The 27,931-nt window shown below is 40.7% G+C and overlaps 2 protein-coding genes across 18 annotated transcripts in view; both read left to right on the forward strand.

The window, feature by feature from the left end:
- Positions 1-1,262: 1,262 nt before the first annotated feature.
- vwa1 (von Willebrand factor A domain containing 1) lies at positions 1,263-14,767 on the forward strand. Its single transcript, XM_037773151.1, has 6 exons — positions 1,263-1,694; positions 7,198-7,755; positions 9,736-10,068; positions 10,538-10,813; positions 11,139-11,414; positions 13,763-14,767. The coding sequence occupies exons 1-6, from the start codon at positions 1,610-1,612 to the stop codon at positions 13,789-13,791; spliced, it is 1,557 nt and encodes a 518-aa protein (XP_037629079.1). The 5' UTR covers positions 1,263-1,609; the 3' UTR covers positions 13,792-14,767.
- Positions 14,768-17,267: 2,500 nt separating this feature from the next.
- The window catches only part of ralgapb (Ral GTPase activating protein non-catalytic subunit beta), a 34,563-nt gene continuing 23,899 nt past the window's right edge, over positions 17,268-27,931 (forward strand). For 8 of the 17 annotated variants that reach the window (XM_037772159.1, XM_037772155.1, XM_037772161.1 and 5 more), the window contains exons 1-9: positions 17,269-17,455; positions 19,619-19,840; positions 22,932-23,134; positions 23,377-23,543; positions 23,637-23,823; positions 24,146-24,277; positions 25,190-25,368; positions 25,981-26,049; positions 27,120-27,271. In XM_037772159.1, the coding sequence (XP_037628087.1) occupies positions 19,664-19,840; positions 22,932-23,134; positions 23,377-23,543; positions 23,637-23,823; positions 24,146-24,277; positions 25,190-25,368; positions 25,981-26,049; positions 27,120-27,271 (1,266 nt within the window). In that variant the 5' untranslated portion in view covers positions 17,269-17,455; positions 19,619-19,663. Of the gene's footprint in view, positions 17,456-19,618; positions 19,841-22,931; positions 23,135-23,376; positions 23,544-23,636; positions 23,824-24,145; positions 24,278-25,189; positions 25,369-25,980; positions 26,050-27,119; positions 27,272-27,931 lie in introns of those variants that run through there. The other 9 variants (XR_005207200.1, XM_037772152.1, XM_037772153.1 and 6 more) reach the window with 4 other exon arrangements.

A 27,931-nucleotide genomic window follows, 5' to 3' on the forward strand; every position in this document is an offset into this window, starting at 1 on the left:
CTGAACACAGTGGTGGGGGTTACTTCAATTTACTCAAATACTTTACTTGAGTATTTCTATTTTATGCTACATTATACTACTGTATTACCTTTCACAGGTAAATATTGTACTTTTTACTTCACTATATTTATCTGACAGCTAGAGTTACTTTGCAGATTAAAGGTACACGTGGAGTTGTTTTTTTTTTACCACTAGGAGTACTATAAAACAATGTTTTTATTATGGGTCCCCATTTGGTTGGTTTTGGGGCATACAGGCGAGGATGCACATGCACACTTATACATAGGTGACTCGACACACACATTCCTGCCAGTGGTTTCCAACCATTCCACAGATTTACAGGTGGCGGTAACGGCCAAGTAACACAGCAACGTGCCAGCAAAGGCCAGGAAGAAGAAGATTGTTAGCAAGTAAACAAGGAAGTAAATAATGCAGCGTTGCAAATGTTATACGAAGAAGGAAATGCATTCAACACTTTTGTCATGCCTTTAGTATACACACAATGCAATTTGGTGAGTTGCAGTCACTGTCTTCACAAAAAACACGATTGAGAACCATTAAGATTTTGAATTTATTAATTATGTATTTGAAAAAATATATATATATTTTTTTATCATAATATAAATATGATTAGGCTATCATTGCTATAGATTAAACCAGTCAACACTATATGAAGCAGTTAAGATTAGCTCATTAAATCAGCTACAACATTAACATCTTTCTTACATTTTAATAATATTCAAATGACATAGCATAGGCCTATTTAATAATATAACACTCTGAAAGGGACCATTTTGCAATATGAATACTTTACTTTTTTGAAAATACATTTGTATTTTTATTTAAGTAATATTTTGAAAGTGAAATCAGCCTATAGGCTGTGATGGAGTATTTTTACATTGTGATATTAGGCCTATAACTTATTACTTAGGTCTACTTTACTTAGCCTATGTATTTATTTATTTATTTATTTATTTATTTATTTATTTATTTATTTATTTATCTATTTATTTATTTATTTATTTATTTATTTGTTCTGATAATCATAACTATAAATAGCCTACTATAAAAATCTAACCTGGTCCCTCTGAGACAAAGTCCATGACTATATTATTATTATTATATATATGACCCATATTGACGTGTTTTTTTTAAGAAAATAAATGAGCCTTTAAAGCAAACGAGAGTTTTATTTTGAAAGTTGTGCCCGGAAAGCTCGTATTTACTTCTCGCGTGCTTGGTATTGGTGTCTTGAGCGCGAGCGAGGCGCATTGGCGTTGACTAGGAGCGTCAGGAGTCAGGACTGAGTCGCGCTCACAGAATCGGACTGAAGTTCAGAGTGTAGTTTAACTTTAACTTCAAGCGTCTCCGGTTAGTCTACCGGGAGGTCTGCCATGCTCAGCGGAGCAGAGAGAGAGGAAGCAGAATAAAGAAGCAGAATAAAGAGCCGGACTGTGGAGGGACTCCGTTATTATGCTCCTGACTGTAACTCACTGAGTGGGAACGCGCTCCTGCGGGCTGTGGTGGATACATGGTTGACTCAAGAACACCCAGAACATTTATAGTGTTATAATTTTCTTTTCGTGGGAACTAACTGATAACTGTTGTGATGGAGGGCCACATGTTGTTGACATGGATGCTGCTGTGTGTGCTCCTGCGGCCGACGGCCACACAGAACCCCGCACCTGAAGGAGGTAAGATCACCTCACATGGATGTTTTGTTTTTTTCTTCATTTTTTTTTATTATTTCAAGATGACAGTATACATAGTAACAACAGAAAACATTAAAACATTTACATACAGAAGAAGCATAGCGAAAACATAAACAAAGAGCTGTGCCAAACATAAAAGGACAACAGAGATGAAACAAAACCAACATAAAATGAAAAAAAAGACCACGCGAGAGAATGACAATAATTTCACTTAAAAACTTTAAAGATATTGCATTACATTCATTGTTTTCATTGCTTTTCTGTTTTGTGAGGAAGAAATTGTTGACAGAAATAGATCCATTTCTTTCATAAATACAAAGAAGTTAGGCTTTTTTTTTGGTAAATTTACACTTGTGAATGTGGAACTTCGCAAGAATTAAAATTAAATTAATAAGAAAGAATGCATTACTGTCTTTGTCACTGTAATCATAGCAACAAAATATAATATTTCTATAGTACAGTGCAAATCTGAGAAAATACCTCACATGGATGTGGACACCAGTGATCCAGAATCCAAATGCCATTTTTCATCATCATAATAGGGAAACTTACCAGAAATAGAGGCCAAGACTAAAGGCTATAAAAGGTATATAAAATGTAACTTAATATCTGTATTTTCAGCACCAATAAGGTGGTGATCTATAAACTACCTGTGACCAAACTCTCAGTCAATACACAACTTTGTCTCCAGTTAATGTAAAGTGAGTTTAAATGCAATAGGTGGCACATAATGTGAGATGAGGAGAAACTGATGCTGCTGCAGGAGGTGGAGGGACTGTCTGAGCTCAGGGTGGATCCGGGTGGGGTTGGTATTACACCAGTGTTCTCAGAGCAGAGACATGGCTCGACTCCAGGTACTGAATTGTCAGTCGATGACATCCCACAGCCCGGGGCAGTGGTTCCCTGAACGGGGGGCACATGCAGGGACCACCTAGGCGGCCTGGGGAAGGCTTCAGGTGCTCCCCATAGGCTATAACACACACACACACACACACACACACACACACACACAAACACACGCAAACACACATACACACACACACACAAAGGGTTGAATTCACAGTTTATTGTCTGCTGATGAAATGACATTACAGTAGTGGTTGGTTTCCAAGGCAAGGACAAAGCAGTCTCCACATCCACTGAGAAATAGTTCCATTTTAATTCTGATGTCATTCATTAAAGTAATAATCTAATGAGAAAAGCAAACTGAGAGCAAGAATAACTGATCTGCAGTTTTAGTTTTCCACAACTATGATGTAATAAATAATACGTATGATAACAACAGGGCTGGTTTAAGGTGTCCTAGGGCGAAATTTGGATTTGGAGATTAGGGTTCAACCGCCCGGAACCCCAACCCTAGCCCCGTAAACCACAACACTCATCAGACATCGCAATGATTTTAAGATGAAAATTACGATTTTTTTCATAAATAACTGTTTTTATTATAATATAAATAAACAATTGGTCCCTGATATTGTTGACTTAAAAGTGTTTAGTCAGTTTCACTTCAATTTACACTTTTATTAACAAATAAGTGCGGTCAGACAGATGACAAAGTGTGAGAAAGAGAGTTACAGGGGGTGAAAAGTGTATTTATTTATTTATTTGTTCATTTGTTACTTCAATGCGGAAAATTAGGAAGGACGCCCACCGGCATTTAATTAAAAAAATATTATTATTGTTTTAATTTTTTTTAGGGCGACCAGGGTGGAGCCCTAGGCGACCGTCTATATGGCATATGCCTTAAACCGGCCCTGAGAAATATGATATAATCAAATAATAATAAAATCTTTCTTTATTTTACAATGATGTAAAGTTATGACTCAGGGACTTTAGTGGCTGATTTTGATACTAATATTGCGTCCGAAATGCGTTCCATAGTAACATTCTATTTAGTACGCTAAAACAGTATGTGAGATATTTTAGTACATCTGAAACCTCAGTATGAAACCAATAATACGCGAATTGCATACTATTTCCGGTGAAATATTACAGTATGCAACGCTGGACACTACGGCAGCATAAATATCCCACAATGCAATGCGGCAGTAACGACAACATCCGTCATGAACGTTGTCGTTACTGCCTTTGACGGACAGCTCTGTAACATAAATAACGCTTCAATTTAACTTTAAGTATAAGATTTCACTTTGCTGGGCGTAATATATATATTTTAAATGAATTCAGACTTTGATTCTCATAAACGTTTTTGTCACCTGAGGTTGGCACAGGTTACTATGGTTACACGTCAATAACCGGCAAGGAGGCTCTCAGGAAGTGACGATGTAAATTACTGTTCAGTGCGTCCGAAAAGATACACACTACTGTTTATTCACAAAAAAGTATGTTGTACGACATTACACCTATTGAGTATGTAGTGCATAGTATGTGATTTCGGACGAAGCGTCTTCTAATTGTCATCAGTTCTGATCAGTGACACCAGTTTGATTCAAAACAAATGTTATATCATCAGCCGTTATCAAAGTGGTGCTTTTACACCCTGCAGTAAAACTCATGACCATGAAGTGTCTGAGAGGCTAAACTTGGTGGTGGCGACACCGGCGAGTCTGTCAGTGAGAGCGGATCTTTATGACCGTGTTAACATAGTAGCCTGGTGAGAGAGATGCGGTCACTTTGCTGTTGCCATTAATAGGAACCTGATGGGACTGAACCCACATTGCTTGCAGTAGTTGGGCTTTTTATAAGTGCACTTGCTGTTATTACTGTCACCCTTGAATAACAAAGAGCTTGTCATCCCCACAACCTACAGCCACAGAAAAAGAAGGAACATGTATGGGTAATCATTGAGGAATTAAGAATCAATAATGGTTTTTGACTATTGTATTCTTTACTGGATGGCTGCAGTGCACCACATGCTTCAATTTGTCTCATGTGGCCCTACTGTTTATGCTACATTTCTGCACATCCAGCCCACAAAACCTATATTGTTCTAAAATCTAATTTTAGGAAAACTAATTGTATGAAGAACACACCGCCATGTGCATAAAATCTGAGTAAAAAAAGTTTACTTTTTTGCAATCTGAACAGTGAGATCTACATTTACCATTAATCACATCCCTGTAACATCACAGCGCTACTGTGAGAGGGCACATATACACTGAGAAGGTGCATCTCTTTGCAAATGAAATAGTATTGACTGAGTTAATCTTTGCATGTAAACTATTAATTAAAAATCAATACAGTGCTTTTGAGAATCAATATCACAAAACCTCATATCGCGATATTTGTTATACTGATATTTTCATACTCCCCATTATTCTTCATGCTTGATTGTGCATGTGTCTGTGTAAGACTCCCATGTACTCTATGTAATGTTCCCATGTGTTCAGCAGGTTGCCTGCTCTGCTCCCGTTGTGTGTTACTAGGGCCACGTGAGGTTTCATTTTTCCACCATCACGTCACTCAGGTGCTCGTAGTTCACCAATAAATCCCATTTATCGTGCGATCGATAGCAGCAGGCTGCATTTAAACACGTCTTCTCTCTAGATAAACAGTGAAGCGGCAATCTCCAGACGTCAACATTATGGTTTTTAGATAAAGACACACCTGCACATAGGTAGAGGTAGAGGGGGGCCCTCGCCCCCAAAGTCCAAACAACAAGACAGATGTAAGGAATTCTTTAGGCTGATGGAGAGAAAGGCAGCGAGCGGGCACGTCTGCATGTGTGTATGTACACGCCTTGTTGTATTCTCAGCTTTCAGCACCTCAGAGTCTTATCAACACATCATCTCATGTGTTAAACATTCAAGTATTAAAAAAAAGAGGCATCCAAGGAAAAAAAAAACTTTCCACAGGTGTCAAGGTGTGTGAGTCAATGCTGTAATTACAGTCTTATTAGATCACAGTGACCTAGAGGCAATCTGAGGTCTTCATCTGTCTCTCACATGTTTATTTTCTCTCTTTAACCCTCGCTCTGAGGTTTTAACAGTGGGCGTGTTTTCCTTGGATGACTGCACAACCTGCAACTAAATATTGCTTTTAGATTGTGTCTTTATTACCGCTGCTTCTTTGTTCCTCTCTCTGCTCTGTACATGACCATCCAACATTCCTCCTCGTCTCTCGCATGGAACTGGCAGTACACCCCCCTCATACCCCTCAGCTTCACTCTTCTCCTTTTAACGCTTTTTATTTCCCCTTGTCCCACCTCCTGTCTCCACTCCCTCTGCCTCTACAGCTAAAGCCCAGCAGCTACTGTTCTCCCTCCCTCCCGTCCTCGACTCTTGGCATTTACTTTTAACTTTGCTTCTGTTTCGAAATATGGAAAATTGGTGGGGTGGGGTGTGTGTGTGTGTGTGTGGGGAAGGGGGGGGGTTCAACCTCTGGCTCAGTGCTTGAATGCCTTTTATCCATCGTTCACTGCTAAAGTTCTTACAATGCCGGCATCATTTTGTAGTTCCTGTGTTTGTTTGGATTTCTTCTTATCTTCACTAGATTCTGACTCTTTGCTGCTTTCATGTTCCCAATATCCCCTATAAAAGTTATGTGACTGTTGCTCCAAGAAGCTGGACGAAGAAAAGGAGGGAGATTCATGTGTGTGTGTGTGTGTGTGTTTGTGTCAGTGAAGCACGAGTGTGGAAAAAGTTGTGGGAGTAAAAAGGAATCATCATAGAGGGAGTTCATCAGCATCAAAAGGCAATGCGTACTGATTTTGACTACTTGAGTTGCATATTAATGACATAATGTATTGATTAGGGCTGTCGATTGATTAAAATGTTTAATTGTCCATGATTAATCACGATTAATCGCACATTTTTTATCTGTTCAAAATGTACCTTAAAGGGAGATTTGTCAAGTATTTAATACTCTTATCGACATGGGAGTGGGCAAATATGCTGCTTTATGCAAATGTATGTATATATTTATGATTGGAAATCAATAAACAACACAAAACAATGACAATTATTAAATATTAATTATATGTTAATTATAAAACCCTCACAGGTACCACATTTTGCAAAAAAATATGCTCAAATCCTAACATGGCAAACTGCAGCCCAACAGGCAACAACAGCTGTCAGTGTGTCAGTGTGCTGACTTGACTATGACTTGTCCCAAAACTGCATGTGATTATCATAAAGTGGGCATGTCTGTAAAGGGGAGACTCGTGGGTACCCATAGAACCCATTTTCATTCACATATCTTGAGGTCAGGGGTCAAGGGACCCCTTTGAAAATGGCCATGACAGTTTTTCCTCGCCAAAGTTCTGTGTAAGTTGGAGCATTATTTAGCCTCCTTCGCGACAAGACTAGTATGACATGGTTAGTACCAATGGATTCATTAGGTTTTTCTAGTTTCATATGAAGCCAATATCTTCACTCTAGCTTTAAAACTGAGCCCATTACAACCTTAAAATAGCAAGTTAATGCATCAAAGAAATAGTGGCGTTAAAAGAAATTTGCATTAACACATTATTATCCCGTTAACTTTGACAGCCCTGGTATTGATCTTTATTTTTCCTCCACAGTGCTGAACTGCTGCGAGGGCGACATCCTCTTCTTATTGGATTCCTCAGGGAGCGTGTCGTCCTACGAGCACTCCCGCATGCTCACCTTCCTGTCTGAGCTCCTCCTCCCCTTCTCGCTGGGAGAGGACCAGGTGAGGGTGGGACTTCTGCAGGTGGGCACCCGACCACGCCTCGAGTTTGGCTTTGAAACCCACAGCACCCAGAGTGGCCTCCAGGGGGCTTTTAGGAACATCAAACCTCTCAGGGGGGACACCAACACAGTGGAGGCGCTGAAAATGGCAAAGGAACGGGTTCTGAGACCTGGAGCGGCGGACGGGGCCCGGGCGGGGCTCCCGAGGGTGCTGGTGTGGTTGACGGACGGGGTGAAACCGGGCGATGTGGTTGGACCAATGGCTGAGCTGCGGGAGCAGGGTGTGGCTGTGCTGGTGGTCTCCACTGGGCATGGCAACTATCAGGTGTTGAGGCAAGTGGTGAGTCCGCCCGTGGAGGACCACCTGTACTTTGTGGACATCGATGATATGAGCATCATCACAGAGGACCTGCGGGACGCCATCATTGGTGAGTATGGCACGGGTTAGCTGCTGATATTTAAGGTTGAGGTATCAGATCAAATAATAATCAAATAAATTGTAAATTAATATTTCAGAATTTTAAAATGGAATCACAAAATTCATTTTCAGATTTCAACTTTTGTGATTCCATTTACTAATGTGTCTGCCAATCAGAGCCCCTGTTACTGCTTTGTGGGTTGGGCACTGGTTTAATTAGCAGGTGTGTCATTGCTTACATGTCTTCAAATGAAAAAGACACATCTTTGAATTAAAGCAAAAACCAAATCGAAACTACGGTAAAGCAGGAGACAAATTAATTGTCAGATGAAATATGATTTTAGGACACATTAGTAAAATGGCGATTGAAAAAGCAATACTTAATTAAAAACGTAATTAATTAATTTTAATTTGATTTTAATTATTAAATGTAATTCATCAATTCAGAATTGTTTCCTTAAATTTACCAATTTATTAAAGCTGCACTAGGCAATATTTTTCAATAATATGATGGACCAGTTGACTGTGTCCGAAATGATTCCCTATTTACCATATAGTACACTAGGCTATATTTACTGTCCGTCATTTTATTTGACTGTCTGAAGCATAGACTGCATATAAGAAGTAGACGTCTGCTGTTTTGAAGCCTCGAGTTCGGCATTTTAGCCGTCGTCATCTTGGTTTTTGGTCGTCGCCATGTTGTTTTCTTGCAACCAGAAGTGACACGAGAGGGTGCCGAATGCTGAATAAGACGTTTTGGGGAGACTAAAATGTTACAATTAACTTTCATGAAGTGAAAACACACAAACAACTCCTAGACCGGACTTCACCGTGGTAACGACCTGTCGATCACAAGGTAGCCACACCCTAAAGCATCCCCTGCTTTATGGTCTATTTGACTCTAAATGGGACCATAATTTACTAAACGAACATCATGCTGTATTGAAAAAGACTTGAAACTAGTGATTGAGACCATAAACTTGTGTTTACAATGTTTACTGAGGTAATAAATCAAGTGAGAAGTATTTTTTTCCTATACAATCAGACTTCTTTTTGCAATCAGAAGAGTCGCCTCGCCTGCTCGCTTTTAGAAAGAATGCAAGTTTAAGGCACTTCACATTGGCTTCACTTTTCAGACCACGAGGTTGCCCACTGGTCTATGAAGTGTATGCTGTAACATTACAAAGTGTCCTAAAAAATTCCCACAATGCAACAAAAAAGTAGTGTCCACGGCTCTACTTTCTAATTGCTAACAATTCCACAATGCAGTGCTCTGCATTTATAATCCACCACTCATTCACAGATGTATCACATGTCTCCGTACTCCTCCCTAATTCCACACATGCTCCTGAAGACAGTGAGACTAAATGGGAAGCCAGGACACTGAGAGTGCCTGTGTGTATGTGTATAGTTACTGTAATAAGATAGGACGATCTATTAATGGATTAATGATTCAGTTTCTCTTGCTGAATCCTCCAACACCATGCCAGACATGATACATGTATATATATTTATATTTATAATTATATATAGAAGGCCGAGGGGGTACCCCACCTCTTTGGCCAGATTAGGTTACTGACATAACACTCGCATGAGACACCTCAGCAATCATACTGTATATACTGCAGCTGTAAGACATGATGTATAGTATAAATAAGGCTTGTGTGCAACAAGGAGAAATGCACCAGTCCTTGCTTAGTGATATGATCGCAGGTATCAGTGCCTCTGTGGCATTTGTTATTTTGTTGCAGGGCCTCACTGGGTCGGCTATTTCAAGTTGTCTTATTTCAAAGGCTATGAATGCATCCAGAAACCCAAGTCTGGCTGTCTTCGTGGGTGGCTGTCTGAAGCCGAGGCATTTTTAGCACTGTCTTGCTCTCTTTCCTGTCACCATCCTTTCCTCTGTGCAGAATTACAACTTCTTTAATTATAATCCTGACAGACCCGAGTGCACACAGTCACTTCATTCATCTTTTTCCTATCTCGACAGAGATTATCCGAGCCGAGCGAATCACCGTCCGCGACGTCTCCACCAACTCGGCCACGCTCCAGTGGCGGCCCGTTCTGTCAGGTTTGACGGGCCATTACGAGATTCGCTTCAGTCCGCTTCCGACGGCAGGAACAGGGGTCGGTGGAGGAGGTGGAACTGGGACCAGTCCGAGCACCAGTGGCAGTCATTACCAGAGACTAACCCAGTCTGCAGATTCCAGCACTGCCAGGCTAACGGGCCTGAAGTCTGACACCACCTATACCGCCACACTGACCCCGGAGTCCAATGAACAAGCCTTTAACGCACTCTCCGTCACCTTCACTACAAAGCCAGGTTGGGTTTCATCATATTTACTCATTGTGTCATCATAACCCATAACTGTGCACATATCTTTGCTACCTGCTCTCAATCCTTTCATTCATTTTTTTCAAAAAGGCAAAAGTTCTCTGGCTCCAACTTGTCAAATTTGATGCTTTTATCTGTTGTATTTGTATTTGTAAATTTAATATCTTTATATTTTACAAGTCCAAATTTTTCCCCAAAATTTTGTACTAATTATAGTAAAGTCGGAAAAGTTCAATTTAAATTTAAAAGTAAATATCTATTTATTACTCACCTATTATTGGTAACTTTATTTTTCATATATGGTTAATTGTATGCTTGTCTATAGACACATTTTCATATGTTCAGTTGACCTGATGTACACTGACTTAAGGACTTTTAATACTAGTAATTTAAGGTCTTATTGATAACATTTTTATGAAGACAAATATTTAAAACTGACTCAGTGTTTTTTCACCAGAGGTGCTGAGCCCATCTGTGGTAACGGTCTCCGAGTCGGGGCAATCAAGCGTCCGGGTGAGTTGGGGTCCTTCTCAGCCGGAGACGGTCACAAGTTACTACGTCGAGTACTCCGCCCTGCCCAGGGGCAAGCTCCACGCTGTCACTGTGGGCAAGACGCAAAACTCCACGCTCCTCAGGGACCTCCAACCAGATACCACTTACTTGGTCACCGTTAGTGCCCGGCACGCCTCGGGCACGGAGAAGGCCATGTCGGTCAAAGTGTGTACTCAGGAAGGTGAGCAAGAAAATGCAGCCGAACTTGGTGATCAAGGATCCATTTACTGCACACTTGTCCTAATCCTACGCAGCCTAGTTCTTTCTGGGTCTTAAATTTCAGATAATTACTAGCTAATAACTAGTTCCATTCAGGTTTGACTACTCCAAGAACAGTTCTGAGCAGCTAGAGGAGGGTTAGGGTCTACATTTTCTACTATATGAGTTTTATTAAAGCATTTCTGTTTTTCTTTAGCCTCTACTTTTTTACTCTTCTTCATTCATATCCTCTTATCTAAAATTCTCTGTCTCACTCTGACTAACATCTTTGTGGTCTTCTCCTCCAGTGACTCCAGCCCTGGCAGACCTCCAGCTGACCACAGTGGGTAGTGACTCAGTGCAGGTTGACTGGAAGAGCAGCGTAGGAGGTCTGAGGGGCTACTGGCTCACCTGGGATGGACAGGAAAGCTCTGACCCTGTCCAGCACTCCTCCCTCTACTTGCCTCCCGACTCTCTGTCAACGCGCCTCACACACCTCCCCCCAGCGACTAGAGTGTGTGTGTCGCCCATTTACCGGACGGCGCGAGGAGAGGGACTGTGTTGCACGGCACAGTTCCATTCAAGTGAGTGGTGACAGGGTACTCACGCCATGAAGGGAATTTTTAGAGTTAGTTGGGTCGATATTTATAGGAATAGTTTGACATTGTGGGAAATATACTTATGCGCTTTCTTTCAGAGAGTTTAGCGTTTACTACACAGCTAGAGCCAGAATGCAATTAGCCTAACTTAGCATAAAAATTGGAAGGAGGAAAAACAGCTAGCCTCTCTCCAACGTTCAAAAATCCACCTCCCGGGAGCTCTAAAACACACTAATTAACATTATAAGGTATCTTGTTTTTTTAAATTCATATACAAAAAGTAATGTAAAAAACAATGTTGTGGTTTTTAGGGGGAGGTACATGGTGTAACTATCTCCTGACGAACAACATCAAACAACAGGTGACTTCCTGGAGTCATACAGTGCAAACGCTGCTGAGACGTGCTGGGAGGATGGATAACATGTTGTTCGTCATGAAATAGTTACACCACGTAACTCCTCCTTCTAAAACCACATTTGTTGTTTTTGCATCTCTGTTTTAGTACGTGGATTTTTGCAACTTTGGAGGGAACAGACTAGCTGTTTCCACTCTTAAAGCGAAAAAGTTTGACATTTTGGAGAATATGCTTGCCGGTATTGATGAGAAGATTGATACCACTATAGCAGAGACTACAGGAAGTTACTGGCATTGAGGAAGAAAATGTCCGGCACGTAACCCCCATTAAACTAGGATTTGTTGTTTTTACACTTACCTTTGTACGGGTTAAACAAACAAGATAAGTGTTAATTAGTGAGCTTTAGAGGTGCCGGTAGGAGGATTTTGTGACCTTTGGACAGAACCAGTTTAGCTGTTTACCTCTGTTTCCAGTATTTGTAACCTACTTGTGATGGAATTTTCCATCAATTCCTCTCTTATTGGTAGAAAGGTCAGAGTGTTTGTCAGAGTGTCCCTCTGTTGACATTCTTGGGTTGGAGTCCTGTCTAGAGGAGCCACCGTTATCTGTACAGCTGTGCCTGTAGTGGAGACCGTAGAGCCAGTCGCTAGGGCAACCAGGGTCAGAGATGCCAGAGGAACGGAGTAAGTCAAAACATGATAAGGGGTAAGACACTGAGCACCAGGGAGGAAGGGCAGAGTTGTGAGGCCTTCACGCAGAGAGCATCTATTGTGGAGACCTGACAATTCTCCTTGATCAAGCTTCAATAAACCTTCTTTTGTAAGACATCATCAGCTCCGGACCTCTTCCTTCCAAAGATAACTTGTGTATCAATTATTCCATCACACTACTAACTTAAGTTAGCTGCTGGTAGTAGCTTCATATTTACCATACAGACATTAAGAGTGGTATCCGTCTTCACATCAAACTCTTGGCAAGAAAGCGAAGAAGTGTATTTACATACATGTCAAACCTTTTCTTTAATGAACAGACATGAGAGTAGTATTGGTACAGTATCCAACCATGCAGATAGTTTTGGTTTTGAGGTATCTGTCTTTGAGATTTCTGCCTGTACCCCAATACAATGGAGGTAAATGGAGTTGTGTTTGTGGTGCTTAAAAAATATTCAGCTACAACTTTTATTTTCAGATTCACCTGGATACGGTGGATAATCCCCACACCTCACCGTCAAACAGTTTTTATTGTAGCTGCTTTCTACAGGGCCAGCTCTAGCCCTTTTGGTGCCCTAGGCGAAATTCGGATTTGGAGCCCCCCCCTGTAGGGTTAGGGTTAAGGTTCAACCTCCCAGAACCCTCACCCTAGCCCAGTAAACCGCAACACACATAATCATCACAATGGACATCACAATGGTTTTAAGACAAAAATTATAAATAATATTTTCATAAATAACTGTATGTATTATTATATAAATAAACAATTGGTCCCTGATATTGTTGGTTTAGAGGGCGACCAGTGCCCCCCAGAATTGTGGCACCCTAGGGGACTGCCTATATGGCCTATGCCTTAAACCGCCCCTAGTTTTCTACCAGAGTAATCCCTAAGATTACATTTTTAAAATGTAATTCTCCATTGCTGTGAGCTCCACAGATGAAATTACATTCACCTCTATTTTATTGGGGTGGACGTAGAAATCACAGAGACAGTTGTTTCAAAACCTACTCATATAAAACCTGTCTTCATGTCTAGATACCACTAGAAGTAAGTCAGAAATATGTGTTTTTGTAATATGAGTGAACAGACCCTTTAAACTGAGACATATTTTTGTTGGACTGAATGAATTGCTCCAGATTAATTCCATTTGATTAATGTAATGGTAATGTTCATAGATTTATTACATAACACTTTGACTTTAGCCCAGATGTTTAAAGGTATGAATGTCAAACGTCTCAACTTCTGTGTCCCCCCCTCTGCCCTTTAGATGCATTATCATACGGCCACCAATCATAGCACCCCTGAGCTGCAAGTGCACCTTACCAAACATGGAGGGACGGCGGCGAGAAGAATGCTGACTTTCATCCATAACTCTTTTCCGAGTCGCTCCCCTCTGTGGATATCATCCAGGAGAGATGTGTGGTTTGGCTCACTGAGCACTCATGTTGAAGCCATAGACACTTAAGAGTGGTCTGGGACAATATGGCCACATGTTGACTGCTACAATCTGCAACACAGAGGAATGTTTGCTTTTCCATTTCTTTTGTCTCATCTGGTTTACACCTGTAGGAAATGCATAATGTTTCAGTTTAGACATGCATTAGAAAAATATATTTCTTGGGTCTGTTTTGCAGATACAGAGCAGGGCATGCTGGGAATGTTGGTGTGGCTTGTTTTGGAAAAAGGCTTTGCACCATATGTGGGCCTCATGCCCAAATCGGCATATTTTTCAAATCCTGCTAACACATAAACCATCTGATTTACATTTATAATGAATACTTATGAGATGCACTTAAATGACTTCTCTTTCAGCACATGTTTGACTCTTGTGTATGCACACTGGAGCGCAACAAGGGAACGTTAACATGAAGTCCCTAATATCTTCAGGATTGCTTCGAACTTTCAAGAATTTACAGTCCACATGCCCTGACACTGACACTACGGAGATGCTGCATATGATACAAATGTGTGTAACTGAGAGTAATTATAGTCTGTGGACATAGATCCATCTTTCATATTTATTAATCAAGAATCATGTAAGTATGATAATTAATAGCATACAGTATTTACAGACCTGCCGTTTACATATTAAGACTGTTACCTTTATTAAGTGAGTCTCTGCTGCCCCCTACTGAAAGCATCCTTACAGGCTTACAGCTCATCTTTTACTGTTCTCCTCTCAGAGTAAGTGTATTGTTTTATGTTTGTTGACCACTATTGAAATTTAACATGAGCTTGCAATAAAGTCCTTTAATAATTTTGTTTATACTAATTGTAGTTTTTTATTATGGTACAATCTAGCATCGTGGACTGAGATTAGGGTTAAATATTCTGATGAATAGCCTTTAAGAGGCCCACCACAGGGGGAGATAGCAGGTCAGCAGTAGATGTCACATAGAAGTGCTGGAGATGCAGCTCTGCACTGTGTGTCAAGATGTTTTGTGTCAAAAATGGTCTCACAACATGAAATGGCTACAATGGAGACTAACATCATCACACATGAATACAATTCATTAGATCCAGACAGTCTTAGCTTTCTAGTCATACCCAATTTATGTAATTCCAAGACTGTTTAGGGACACAACACATCATTTTTAGAATAGGCCAAAATAACTAAATAGATAAATTTATACTGCATGCAAAAAACTGCATGGTTTTTGCCCCAAACTGCATGTGATTATCATAAAGTGGGCACGTCTTTAAAGGGGAGACTCGTGGGTACCCATAGAATTCATTTTCATTTACACATATCTTGAGGTCAGAGGTCAAAAGAACCCTTTGAAACTGGCCATGCCAGTTTTTTCCTCACCAAAATGATAGCCTAACTTCAGAGCGTCATTTAGCTTCCTTCCTAATAAGCAAGCATGACATGGTTGGCACTAATGGATTCCTTAGGTTTTTATAGTTTTGCATGATAGGCCAGTACCAGTACCTTCACTCATGTAGCTTTACTTAGCTCTAAAGCTGAGCCTGCTACAGCCTCTGAAAGACAGAAAAGTCGGTCGGATTTTTACTGCATTAAGAAGTCATGAGGAGAAGAGCACTACTCCTCCAGTGAAAACAGTTGTTCAATGTCTTTGTGGCTCTGCAGGAGCTTTGAAATGATCATTTAGCAGGCAGGGTGGGTCTAATCAAAGACTTTGGGAAGTGTAGGATCCAGCATTTTGGGAGTTTAACCCATTCTACGGACTAAAATGCAGGATATCTTGGCCTCTGCTGCTTTTCTCTCTCACTAGTCTCTTGGAAGTCCCTCAAATTTTTGCAAATGCAATACTAAATCAATACCCCCTTAAATCACTTTATGATAAAACTGTACCTTATAGGAACTACTTTCAATGTTGTGTTTGCATTTATAATTTCTTCCAAATCTTGGGAAACACAACAGTTTGACTCACTCACTTTCAAGTTTTGTTTAGTTTGGTAAAGTTATGAATAAGTTATGGAATACAATCTGTATGATGTGGTGGGACGGCACATATTGTGAACTACAGTAATCAAGTCTTATTTCAGATTTTTAGGTCACATAAACAAACAGACTGACATGGCCCGAGTACACAGACTGTTTGACTACTCTGTGACAGAATGGAGAACCTTTCTGTATCACAGCTTCCGCTTGCAGGTGAATGAAAGCACCTGCAAGCAGAAGCCTTGCTTCAGAAAGGTTCTCTATTCTGTCACAGAGTAGTCAAAAGCTTTCTGTATCAAGGCTTCCGCTTGCAGGTGAATGAAAGCATCTTCAACTGGTCAGCTGATGTGTGTGAGTTATCATTTTGATAAACATTGGTGGTTAATTTGTCAGCCTTTTCTGAATTAAATAGAGAATTTAATTTCAAGAATTGTAACCCATAGGTGTGAATACCGGATCAAATACAAGTATCATGAATGTTTGCTGTATCCCGTTGCCTTAGAAAAGACCATTTTAGCCAGACAAGCCTTTCAACAAAAAGGTCTGGGCAATATGGATACAATCTTCTGTATGTGCAGGGTGGCTGTAACTCAGGTGGCATTGTGTGTCAGCCATTAAGTTGTGGGGTTGGTGGCTTTATATCCTTATATCATACAGGTGGCCATTTAATACCAGTTTAGGAGTTTACTCCCAACTCCTAATTAATTCCAAACCAGATCAGGGTACCCTATTATACGGCTACTGTATATGGGACAGTAAGACAAAAGTACACACAACTTAAAAATAAATAAATAAAAAACCTTTGTTTCATCTTAGTTTTAGTCTTTTGTAGAGGACCTAGGGCCAAACCTTTCCGAAATTATTCTACATAATCTATCATGTCTCAACTAACCTAACCTAATCTAACTTCTTTTTGATTTGTATTGCTTTATTTATATTTAGATTATATATATTGTTTTATTTAATTTAGAAAATCTTGTTACGAGAGATGAAAACATATGATTAATCCAGAGCATATTTTTTTCTTTGAATTGTAAAACTAAACCATAGCTATTATGAAGACAAATAGCCTACTGTTTTGTACTGTTCATCAATACAAGGCCTATTGATCAGCTGACTCTTCCTACACATCACTCTTTTAATTACTTAGCTATAGTTTCTCCTCTGTGTTATTTATTAGTATGATTTTGTGTGCCCCCTTTGTAAAGCGTCCTTGGGTTTCTGAAAGGCGCTATATAAGTCCAATTTATTATTATTATTATTATTATTAATATCTGACCGGGAGCACCTGAATGGGCACCAAGAAGGATTTCTTTGAGGACAGTAATTCCCGAGGAGTCCCTGAAGGCAGCACCATGACGTAGTAGCGGTATCAGTCCGGTAGGAGGCGACAGTCTCCGCATCCTGTCTCCCGTTAGCTCATCAAGCTGCAACAGTCAAGCCTTGACATTGCGAAGATGGACGCTGTTATGGTCTAGACCCACCGGGATACATAGAAAGCACAACACTGCGAGTTTCAGAGCTCTGTTATGACAACATTTCCAGCTCGTCTAGGTAAATAGAAACCTCCTTGGTTACTCAGATAGCGAGCTAACGGTAGCGTCTTTACAAAGTTATGTAGCTAGCTAGCAACATGACAGCTAATGTCAACGGACGGGGCTAGCGCAGCGAGCAGTAGCTAAGCTAAGCTAAGCTAAGCTAGCTAGCAACGTCGCTCCAACTACACCGTAGTTTGAGACAACTAACTGATAGAACCGCCGGGTTTTACTTAACGACAGTCTCTCGTCTGTATCCATGGAGACAGCCGTGTAACACAGCAGCCAGCCAGCAGCTAACTTCAGCTAAAGCTACCAGCAGGATAAGGAAGATGAGTTGATGTCAATGCTAGCTAACGTTAGCATGCTAATCATGTTCAGGACCGTTTCCTGGTTGAGATTCCTTCCTCGGCTGGTTACCGACCCGAGGTTTACAAGGACTTTGTTTAAGCTTACCGGGCATAAAAGGCAGCTAACGGTAGTATTTAATGTATGCTATGTAATGCCAGCCTTTTTGTGATCTCTGGAAGGAAGGTTAGCAACAACATCTAAACCCTGGTCTGTTTGATGGGTCCCGTTTACTGTCAAACTAACGTGACAGCTCCACCTATGATCAAGACTTCAGACTCTTTCCACTGATTTATCATATGATCTTTATTCCTTTATGCATGCAGTGCACCAACATGGCACTGGTTTTAATACAATTGAATCGTATTTTACTAAATGTTGTTAGCAAACGTAATAATCCTGCATTCTCCCTCCACCAAAATACACTAGCTAAACCATTTAACCAAGTTAAAGTTATACTGCTTGATGGACCTTTGATAGTCGTCAGATCAAAACGATTATCAAAAATACTATAATAATAAGCGGTGTGTATGTTTCTCTGTCAGCAGCAGGGTTACATATTGACAGCTTTGGAGAAGTATTCTCACAACAACAGGGGACACAACTACATTGGTGCTAGATATTTGCTAAGTAGCCTAATTATATATGTCTATGCGTTCTCACCTTTCTCATAATATTTAATGTATGCTGTGTAATGCCAGCCTTGATACTTTTAGATAACGTGATCTCTGGAAGGAAGGTTAGCAACAACATATAAAACACCTGGTCTGTTTGATGGGTCCCGTTTACTGTCAAACTAATGTGACAGCTCCACCTATGATCATGACTTCAGACTCTGTTTTATCATATGATCTTTATTTCGCTATGCATGCAGTGCACCAACATGGCACAGGTTTTCATACAATTTAATGTTGTTGTACTAAATGTTGTTAGCAAACGTAATAATCCTGCATTCTCCCTCCACCAAAATACACTAGCTATCTACGTAAGATCAGGGCAAACCAGTTAACCAAGTTAAAGTTATACTGCTTGATGGACCTCTGATAGTCGTCAGATCAAAACGATTATCCAAAATTATATAATAAGAGGTGTGCATGTTTCTCTGTCAGCAGCAGGGTTACATATTGACAGCTTTGGAGAAGTATTCTCACAACAGAGGACACAACTGCATTGGTGCTGGATATTTGCTAAGTAGCCTATTCTTATATGTCTATGCTTTCTCATCTTTCTCATAGTATTTAATGTATGCTATGTAATGCCAGCCTTGATTTTAACTTTTTGTTAACGTGATCTCTGGAAGGAAGGTTAGCAACAACATATAAACCCTGGTCTGTTTGATGGGTCCCGTTTACTGTCAAACTAATGTGACAGCTACACCTATGATCATGACTTCACACTCTTTCCACTGTTTTATCTCTTTATTTCACTATGTATGCAGTGCACCAAAATGGCACTGGTTTTAATACAATTTAATCTTATTGCACTAAATGTTGTTAGCAAACGTAATAATCCTGCATTCTCCCGCCACCAAAATACACTAGCTAGCTACGTAAGATCAGGGCAAACCAGTTAACCAAGTTTAAGTTATACTGCTTGATGGACCTCTGATAGTCGTCAGATCAAAACGATTAATCAAAAATAATATAATAAGAGGTGTGTATGTTTCTCTGCCATCAGCAGGGTTACATATTGACAGCTTTGGAGAAGTATTCTCACAACAACAGAGGACACAACTGCATTCGTGCTAGATATTTGCTAAGTAGCCTATTCATATATATCTATGCTTTCTCATCTTTCTCTCTAAGTTGACTTGTGGATGTGTGTGTGTTTGCAGGTGGAGGCAGGAGGTGTGAGTAGAGTGCAGTAGACCATCAGCAGCATGTATTCTGAGTGGCGCTCGCTGCAGTTGGTGGTGCAGAGTGACCAGGGCCACCTCAGTGTTCTGCACACCTATCCCACCAGCGTGGGCACGGAGGTGGCAAATGCTGTGGTCAAGCCTTTGGGCACGGCCGTGAGCCCTGTAGCCACAGAGAACATCCTCAAGACAGACAAGGAGGTGAGAAACACTGTTGTACTTCAGGTCTGTGTATGCAATGTTTGACATACCATTTTAATGCCTCGGCAGTCTGCCAAGCCACCGGTTCCATCACCAAAGCTTTGGAGAGCCTGTCAGCTTCAAAACTTATGATCATAATGGGAATGGCCTTATTGATCCATCATAAGATGTATTTTACTACACAATGCCAGTTGCAGGAGCTCAGTGTATACCATACTGTTTCATGGTGCTCAGGGTTGGAAATTAACTTTTTTGTCCACCTGTCACTGTGGCTGGTGGATTCCTAAATCTTAGCTGATTTCGACAATGTGGAGATGACACAACATTTCACAACGAGGCTTCTCTGAGAGAGACACACAATAACAAAAGTAAGAAAAAGGTGTCATTTCTCTGTAGGGTCCTTTCCATAATGTTGTCAGACACTTAATAACAATCATCCTTTAGTGGATGTAAACTGACGGTACCAGGTTGCCCAAAGTGATTACATTACAGCTCGTTTACCGGCTGGCGGCTGCAGCGTTCTACCTCAAAACTGGACCAGTTTCAAAAAGTGTTGTCCCCATTAGTCACTTAGACACAAAAACATGGGGAATAGGGTCCAGGTTGAAAAATACCAAATTTATCAAGTGCCATATGTAGCTGTCCCAACTAGAGGCTATTGACACATGCAGTAAGAAGCCAGAATCAAAAATACAATGACTTCTGGCTTAGTGGACACCTCCATTTTAAATACAGATATCTGTGTCATTACTGTCACAACCAATGTAAGTACGGTCAAAAGTAACTGCACTGTGCTATTTACATCCCCTCACTTTTCACTCACTTTTATATTATATTGTGTGTTTCAGTTGGATGAAATTAACTTTTCTTTTGAAGTCTAAGCATTATACCCATTAATTACTAAGCAAAGTACATGAGAAATGTTGGGGTAAAAACTAAAAATATCTAATTTAAAAACATTTTCAGACCCGGTCTTTCAGTACTTTGTAGAAGCTCAATCACCATCGTAGCTATACTTCCTCTTTGATATATCATTGTCAGGTTTGCACACCTATATTTGGTCAGTTTCTCTCTTGCTTCCTTCTACATCTGCACTGCAGCTTTTCCGTGTTTCCGTATTATATGCATCTCGCAAGGCTGCTGGACAACTTTGGGGAAAAAGACCAGCGCTGTGCTGGATTTGTGCTTTGTGTCATTGTGTCATGAGGTTGCATGCACTGTGGAGCAGGATTTATTCAAGGACCTCTCTGTATTTGGGTTTGTTTATCAGTCCCTTAATCCTTACCAGTTTCCCAATTCCTGCCTTTAAAATCATGGCATGATGCTTCCACTACCATGTTTCACTTTAGGGATGATAGTATGTGTGTAGACTCTGATTTTGCCCACATGTAGTGCTTGACATTAGAGCCAAAGATTTACATTTTTATCTCATGAGATCTGAGTCCTTTTATTCCTCTTGCTCTCAAAGTCCATTGAAATGCCATTAGGCAAATCCCAGTTGGGCTGTCATATGTCTTTTACTCAGTGTAACTACTCTAGCATATAAAGGTGTGACTGGTCGGGTGCTACAGAGATAGCTTCTCCTTTCTCTGCAGGAGGATTCAGCCTGAAACACAACATACACTTCCCCCTCCCTTCACTTCTCTTTCCATATTAACAAAAGTGAACACAGTTTAGGAACCTATTTGCATGTTGTGTGTGGATTATGCAAAAAGGTACTTTGTAAATGGCTATTTTTATATCTTAAAGCCTCTGAAGCACACACCATATATTCTGTGATAAACAACATTAGTTTGTTTAAAAGGAATGTCCTGAGCCTTTCCGTGGAATCCGGACCGGTTTTGATAGATAGGTATTGGCTTTGAAGTGTCAGATCATTTTTTGATCCTTTTGTTTGTATTCTCCATATACACCAGCTGTCAAAAACTTCTCTCTTGTGCTCTGATAAAACACTTGAACACTCTGCTAACACACAACGTTGTGAGCAAGTGAACCGCAGAGCTCACAGCAAGCCAGCAGTTTCAATTAATGACATGACAGCATGTGTCAGGAACGGATGTGAGAGGAGCTGTGTTGGGTTCAAAATAATTCAGCAATATGTCTCAGGTGCACCATACATGTGAAGTGCTGCTGTTGCTTTGAACATCACTTCATGCTGAGGATACTTGGATAAACCTTCCAGCCGCTACTGATCCATGCTGACTCTCCCTTTTTCATGAATATTATACAAAACACAGTAGGAAATCATACAAAATATTGCAGGAAACTGTCAAGGGAGGGCAGTAGGCAGGCTTTTAATGAAGGCTGATTTTAGGCTATGTACAGTATGTGGCTGTATTATGTAGGAAACAGAAAATCTTGGATAAGACTTGGTATCGGCAAATCACTGTTGGGACTTGGATCAGGATCATGGGCTAGTAATTAATTGCGACATCCCCTGTCTTTACTGTCGTCTTTGATACATTTCCACTAGGGCTGATAATAAGGCGTAAACGCAACGCATATAACATTGACTGAAGAATGGTCTGTTTTTCGCTCGCATAACTTGTCTTTTGAATATCCGGTCTGTTTATGATTTAGCAAGAAACTATAAAACATTTGCTTTGGAGAGGCAGTGTATTGTTATTGCCATCATCATCTTGCCCTAAACCTTTGGCCTTTCTTGTTACGAGACAGTAAATCAGATGTGCTAAACCTCTTATGCTTAACTCACTTGACATAGTACAGACGGACATAAAGGAACTTGTGACTCTGCACTGCCTGTCTGCATCTGTGTTTGCTCCGACTTGGCACTTACTCACGTTGTTCCCTCCTATCTAGATCCTTGCTTGTGTTGTACGAACTCTCAGATGTACGTCGCTTTGGACAAAAGCGTCTGCGAAATGAAATTGTAGAATTGTATGAACTGTATTTGATCAAAAGAATGGCAGCACCTGCAGAATATGGCACTGTTGAAATATGTTTTTGGGAGCTGTTATTGTCTCTGTCATGTGCAGTGGGATACAGGACTCATTGACAGCAATATGCTACATAAATGCTACAAAACAAACCAATAACTCACATAAATTAATGAAATCGGTTTGGTTCCTAGGTGAAGTGGACCATGGAGGTGCTGTGTTATGGCCTCACCCTCCCCCTAGAGGGGGACACTGTCAAGCTGTGTGTGGATGTGTACACAGACTGGATGATGGCCCTGGTGTCGCCCAGGGACTCGATGCCTCAGCCTGTGGTCAAGGAGCCCAATATGTACGTCCAGACCATCCTCAAACATCTGTACAACGTCTTTGTGCCAAGGTATGTCAGAAATGTTCACAGATGTGCCTTTATCTCCCATTAGCTGTAGTTTTAAATTTAAATGTATACATTTGTTTTTGCACCATGACTGCAGCTTTTAGTCACCCTACATACAGTATATCTCTGACTACTGATGTCACTCCTAATGACTGCTGTTTTCTTTACACTTTCTCTCTGATTTAATTTCTCTCTCTGATTTCCTCTTTATCCCCTCATTTCAAACACTCCGTCTCTCCCTCCAGGCCTGAACAGCACAGTCTGAACCACATCAGGCTTTGCCAGCAGGTTCTGACTGCAGTCCAGAAATTGGCACGAGAGTCTGTTTCCATGGTGAGGGAAACCTGGGAGGTGCTGTTGCTCTTCCTGCTTCGCATCAACGACACATTACTCGCCCCACCCACGGTTGGAGGTATGCCTCGCCCTGTCCTGCACAACACCCCGCCCCACCCCCCCCCTTTCTGTATTTACTGAGTTATTAATGATGATTACCATAATCTTTCAGTTGGGGTGGCAGAGAAACTGGCTGAGAAATTGATGGCAGTGCTGTTTGAGGTGTGGCTACTGGCATGCGCCCGCTGCTTTCCCACGCCACCATATTGGAAGACAGCAAGGGAGATGCTGGCCAACTGGAGACACCACCCTCCTGTTGTAGAGCAGTGGAGCAGAGTGGCCTGTGCCCTGACCTCCAGGTTAGAAAGGCATCAACTCAATTTGGATTTAGTGTTGAAAAAGGTTTCATACAGTTTGTCATTGAACATGAGTTGTGTTTATACTTGAGGTATTGTTGAGTTGTTTGATTAGAGTTAAGATAAATGGCCCCTTGGCTTGTCTAACCAGTTTTACTCCTGTGTCTACAGAGGAGAAGAAACCTAATGTTGAACTAAAGAGTAGTAGCCTCTGAAGTGGGAAATATATTGATGGTTGTAATAATGACAATAGTAAAAATAGTAAAATAAGTGTCTGCATTTTGTGTGATAATCTGTACCTTCCTGTCTCACTTTTTCAATCCAGGCTCTTGCGTTTTACCCACGGACCATCCTTCCCACCTTTTAAAGTTCCTGATGAAGATGCCAGCCTGATTCCTTTAGAGATGGACAGTGACTGTGTGGCACAGACGTGGTACCGCTTTCTCCACATGCTCAGGTGCATAAACCCTCATTTTCCTGAGTTCTAACCAGGGCTGTCAAAGTTAAGGCGATAAATACGCATTAAAGCAAATTCATACTCAGTCATACATACAAAGTCATACTAGCTTGTCAGGAAGGAGGCTAAATAGCGCTTCAAACCTACGCTAAATTTTGGCAAGGAAAAACTGGATTGACCATTTTCAAAGGGGTCCCTTGACCTCTGACCTCAAGATATTTGAATGTAAATGGGTTCTATGGGTACCCACGAGTCTCCCCTTTACAGACATGCCCACTTTATGATAATCACATGCAGTTTGGGGCAAGTCATAGTCAAGTCAGCACACTGACACACTGACAGCTGTTTTTGCCTGTTGGGCTGCAGTTTGCCATGTTATGATTTGAGCACATTTTTTAATATTTATTTGCCCACTCCCATGTTCACAAGAGTATTAAATACTTGACAAATCTCCCTTTAAGGGACATTTTGAACAGTTAAAAAATGTGCGATTAATTGCGATTAACTATGGACAATCATGCGATTAATTGTGATTAAATATTTCAATCAATTGACAGCCCTAGTTCTAACCTGAAAAATAAATTTTATTTCCATCAAACTAACTCTGATGGACACAGATTATTTTTCATGTGTTGTAAGAGACGGAGAAGCTGTAGCACAGAGTGGAACTGAAGAAGTACCTCATATCTCCCTCTTACCATCAAATATTCCCCCTCTCTATGTAATCTACTTCCTGTCTATAAAACATCCCACTAACAGTGCTGATAATATTGAATGTAAGAGAACTGATTCCACTCCGTCCAGGCTTCGGCAGAATCCAATATAAGATATATAAATGATATCCAACTCAGCTTTAGCAGCATCTGTAATTTTTTTTTCTTAATCATGAATTGTTTCTCTGTTTGTTTCTAGCAACCCAGTAGACCTGAGCAACCCTGCGATAGTGAGCACCACTCCAAAATTTCAGGAACAGTTTCTTAACTCCAGCGGTATCCCTCATGAAGTGGTGCTGCATCCATGTTTGAAACAGCTACCCCAGATCTTCTTCAGGGCCATGAGGGGCATCAGCTGCTTAGTGGACGCCTTCTTAGGTAAGAGTGAAAAAGAAAAGCTCAGTCATGGGACATTTAAGAGGGGGGGGGGATGCACCTTTTAGTCAAAGTACTACATAACATCACTGCTCATTTTGTAATGCACGATGTTGTGTTTTTGAAATGTGTTGTTCCTACCTTCTAGGCAGTTACCTGCTTTAGTAAGGTAACCCATCACATTCAACATGCTTTTGCTATTGGTACATAATTGTCGCATGGACTGACGTTCAAAGCATGTCCTGCAGTAACATGCAAAAGAGATGTTAGGTTGACAAAAATAAAAGCAGACATAGTGTTTATTGTGATCTCAAGCTATTTTCAAGTTGAAAAAAAAAATGCCCATATTGTTTAGAAAAGGGTATACAGAAGTGTAAAATATATTAAGTAGTAAATATAGTAATTTAGTAGTTAAGATGATATTATGCACTGAAATTCATTTAAACGAATGACAGCAATTCCAAGCCTTCATTTCTTGTAACCGTGTTACTCCTTTCCAATTGTTATTCTGAGCAGTCTCCAGATTAAAGTCAAGACGGAGGATGTCAGTCAGTAATACCTGTTGGGACATTTGAATAGAAACATATCGGTGTGATTTTTCTCTTTACACTGTAGGTGTCTCTGTTGAAAAGAGAGATGTACGGGAGAGGGTGTTCTCTTTTTCTCCAGCGCTGCTCTCTCATGGTACAGACATCAGCTGGTACATCGTATAATGAGATGGGCATATTATTATTATTGGTGATGATGATATTAACAACTGGGGTTAGTCTTGCTGTAGCAAAATGATATGTTCCAGACATTCCGATTAACCCCCGAGATCATCAACAAGGGGTCAAAAGTCAATCAAGATGGATGGATATCAATTATTGCTGATTCGTACCTAACCATTGTCCTGCATGTTAACGAATGAATACTGTCTATGATCAAGTTGCAGACTCTGAAGCCACTTCATTTTCTTCTCTCTCGCATAACATTAGAAATGTGAAAATGGCTTCAAATGATTATATTTAACCATAACAAGTTCTGTCCACTGGAAAAGTGTGGGGGGGGTATCAAGACTGTTTTCTTGTTTGCTAATCAGAAGCTTTTTAGGGCGCTTTCACAAGCCATCCATTTGATTAGTCCGACTCAGAGTGAAATTGATACTTTTGGTTTGTTTTCTGGTTCAGTTTCACAGTACACAAATTAAAGCAAATCAAATAAAAACATGTGTTTGCTGAGGGGCGTTTACAAAGGACCGAATTTATCTTTTTAGTCTCGAGAGCTGCCACTTCTATACAGGGAATCGCAGACTTTGAAATATTGCTATCAAAGTATTTCCACTTTGACTCAGTACTGATCTACTGTGCACACAAATCCTTTCACCTCCAGTTTATCTGACTTTATAAACGTTACTATTTGTGGACTTTATTCTGCATATTCTGTATGTCAAGCAAACATCAGACTGCTGCAGAAGTCCAGGTCCTTCCTCTCCCACTCAACCTGTTATCTACCTGTGTCAATCTCAACAAATGCCCGCGCAGGCGGGCTGCGTTTTGGTTCGCTTGGAAATGCACCGAGAACACCTCACTCAAGCGGTCTCAGACCGTTTATTTTGGTCCACACCAAAGTACGATCACTATGCCCAAACAAACCGCACCAGGAGTTCTATTAAAACGGACTAAATGTTGGCTTGTGAAACCGCCCTTACTCCCTGCTATGGAGGGAAAGACACTAACTTTAGTCTCCAGCTCATTTTACCTTCCTGTCGACAGGTATTTCACGTCCCAGAGCTGACAGTGCTCCACCCACACCAGTCAACAGAATGAGCATGTCTCCGCCCCCCTCCATCACCAACACCACGCCCCCTCACAGCCGCAAGCAACGGCACACAGTGGTCACCAAAACCACAAGCAAGAGTTCAACTGTAAGTTTAAGTGTTTACATTAAACCATGACAAATAGTAAGTTGCAGAGAAAAAGTTTAGGTCTGTATTTATTTTTTATTGTTGTATGACATTATTTGCAGCTGATCTGCAGACAGAACAGGGCTGATGCATTTGTGACACATTTTTGTTGCCTCTATAAAGCTACGCTAGCCAAGATTTTTATGGAAGAATACAGTGTACTTCTCTAAATCAGTGTGTGTATCACATCTCCTGCTATATGTTTTGTCCTATTTAAGTGAAGAAATCTTTGTATCTAATGTTTTCTGTGTGTGATGTGTTAAGGCCCAGACACACCAAGCCGACATCAAAGAACTGTTGCATTACCTCAAGTTGCACTTGAACACATCGCAAAGACTACAGTCGACGGCCAGTTAGCACGTATGTTCTGCACCTGCGTGAGATGAAATAACTCTCCACATCAGCAAGCGACGGTAGTCTGTATTCGTGATTCAAAAAGGGAAACCGGAAGACCGAGGACTGTGGATATACAAGCCGTTGTTATGATATGTACATGAAACAAAGCGCCGTTTGCACACCACTCTCACTAACCACTTAGCTTCATTCCAGATGGCCAGATGTGGTGAAAATATGTGTATTGGAATGATCAGATGAGATGAAGATGAAAAGTTAAAAGAGCCT

This window comes from Sebastes umbrosus, chromosome 6 (genome assembly GCF_015220745.1).
Source record: "Sebastes umbrosus isolate fSebUmb1 chromosome 6, fSebUmb1.pri, whole genome shotgun sequence".
NCBI lineage: Eukaryota > Metazoa > Chordata > Actinopteri > Perciformes > Sebastidae > Sebastes > Sebastes umbrosus.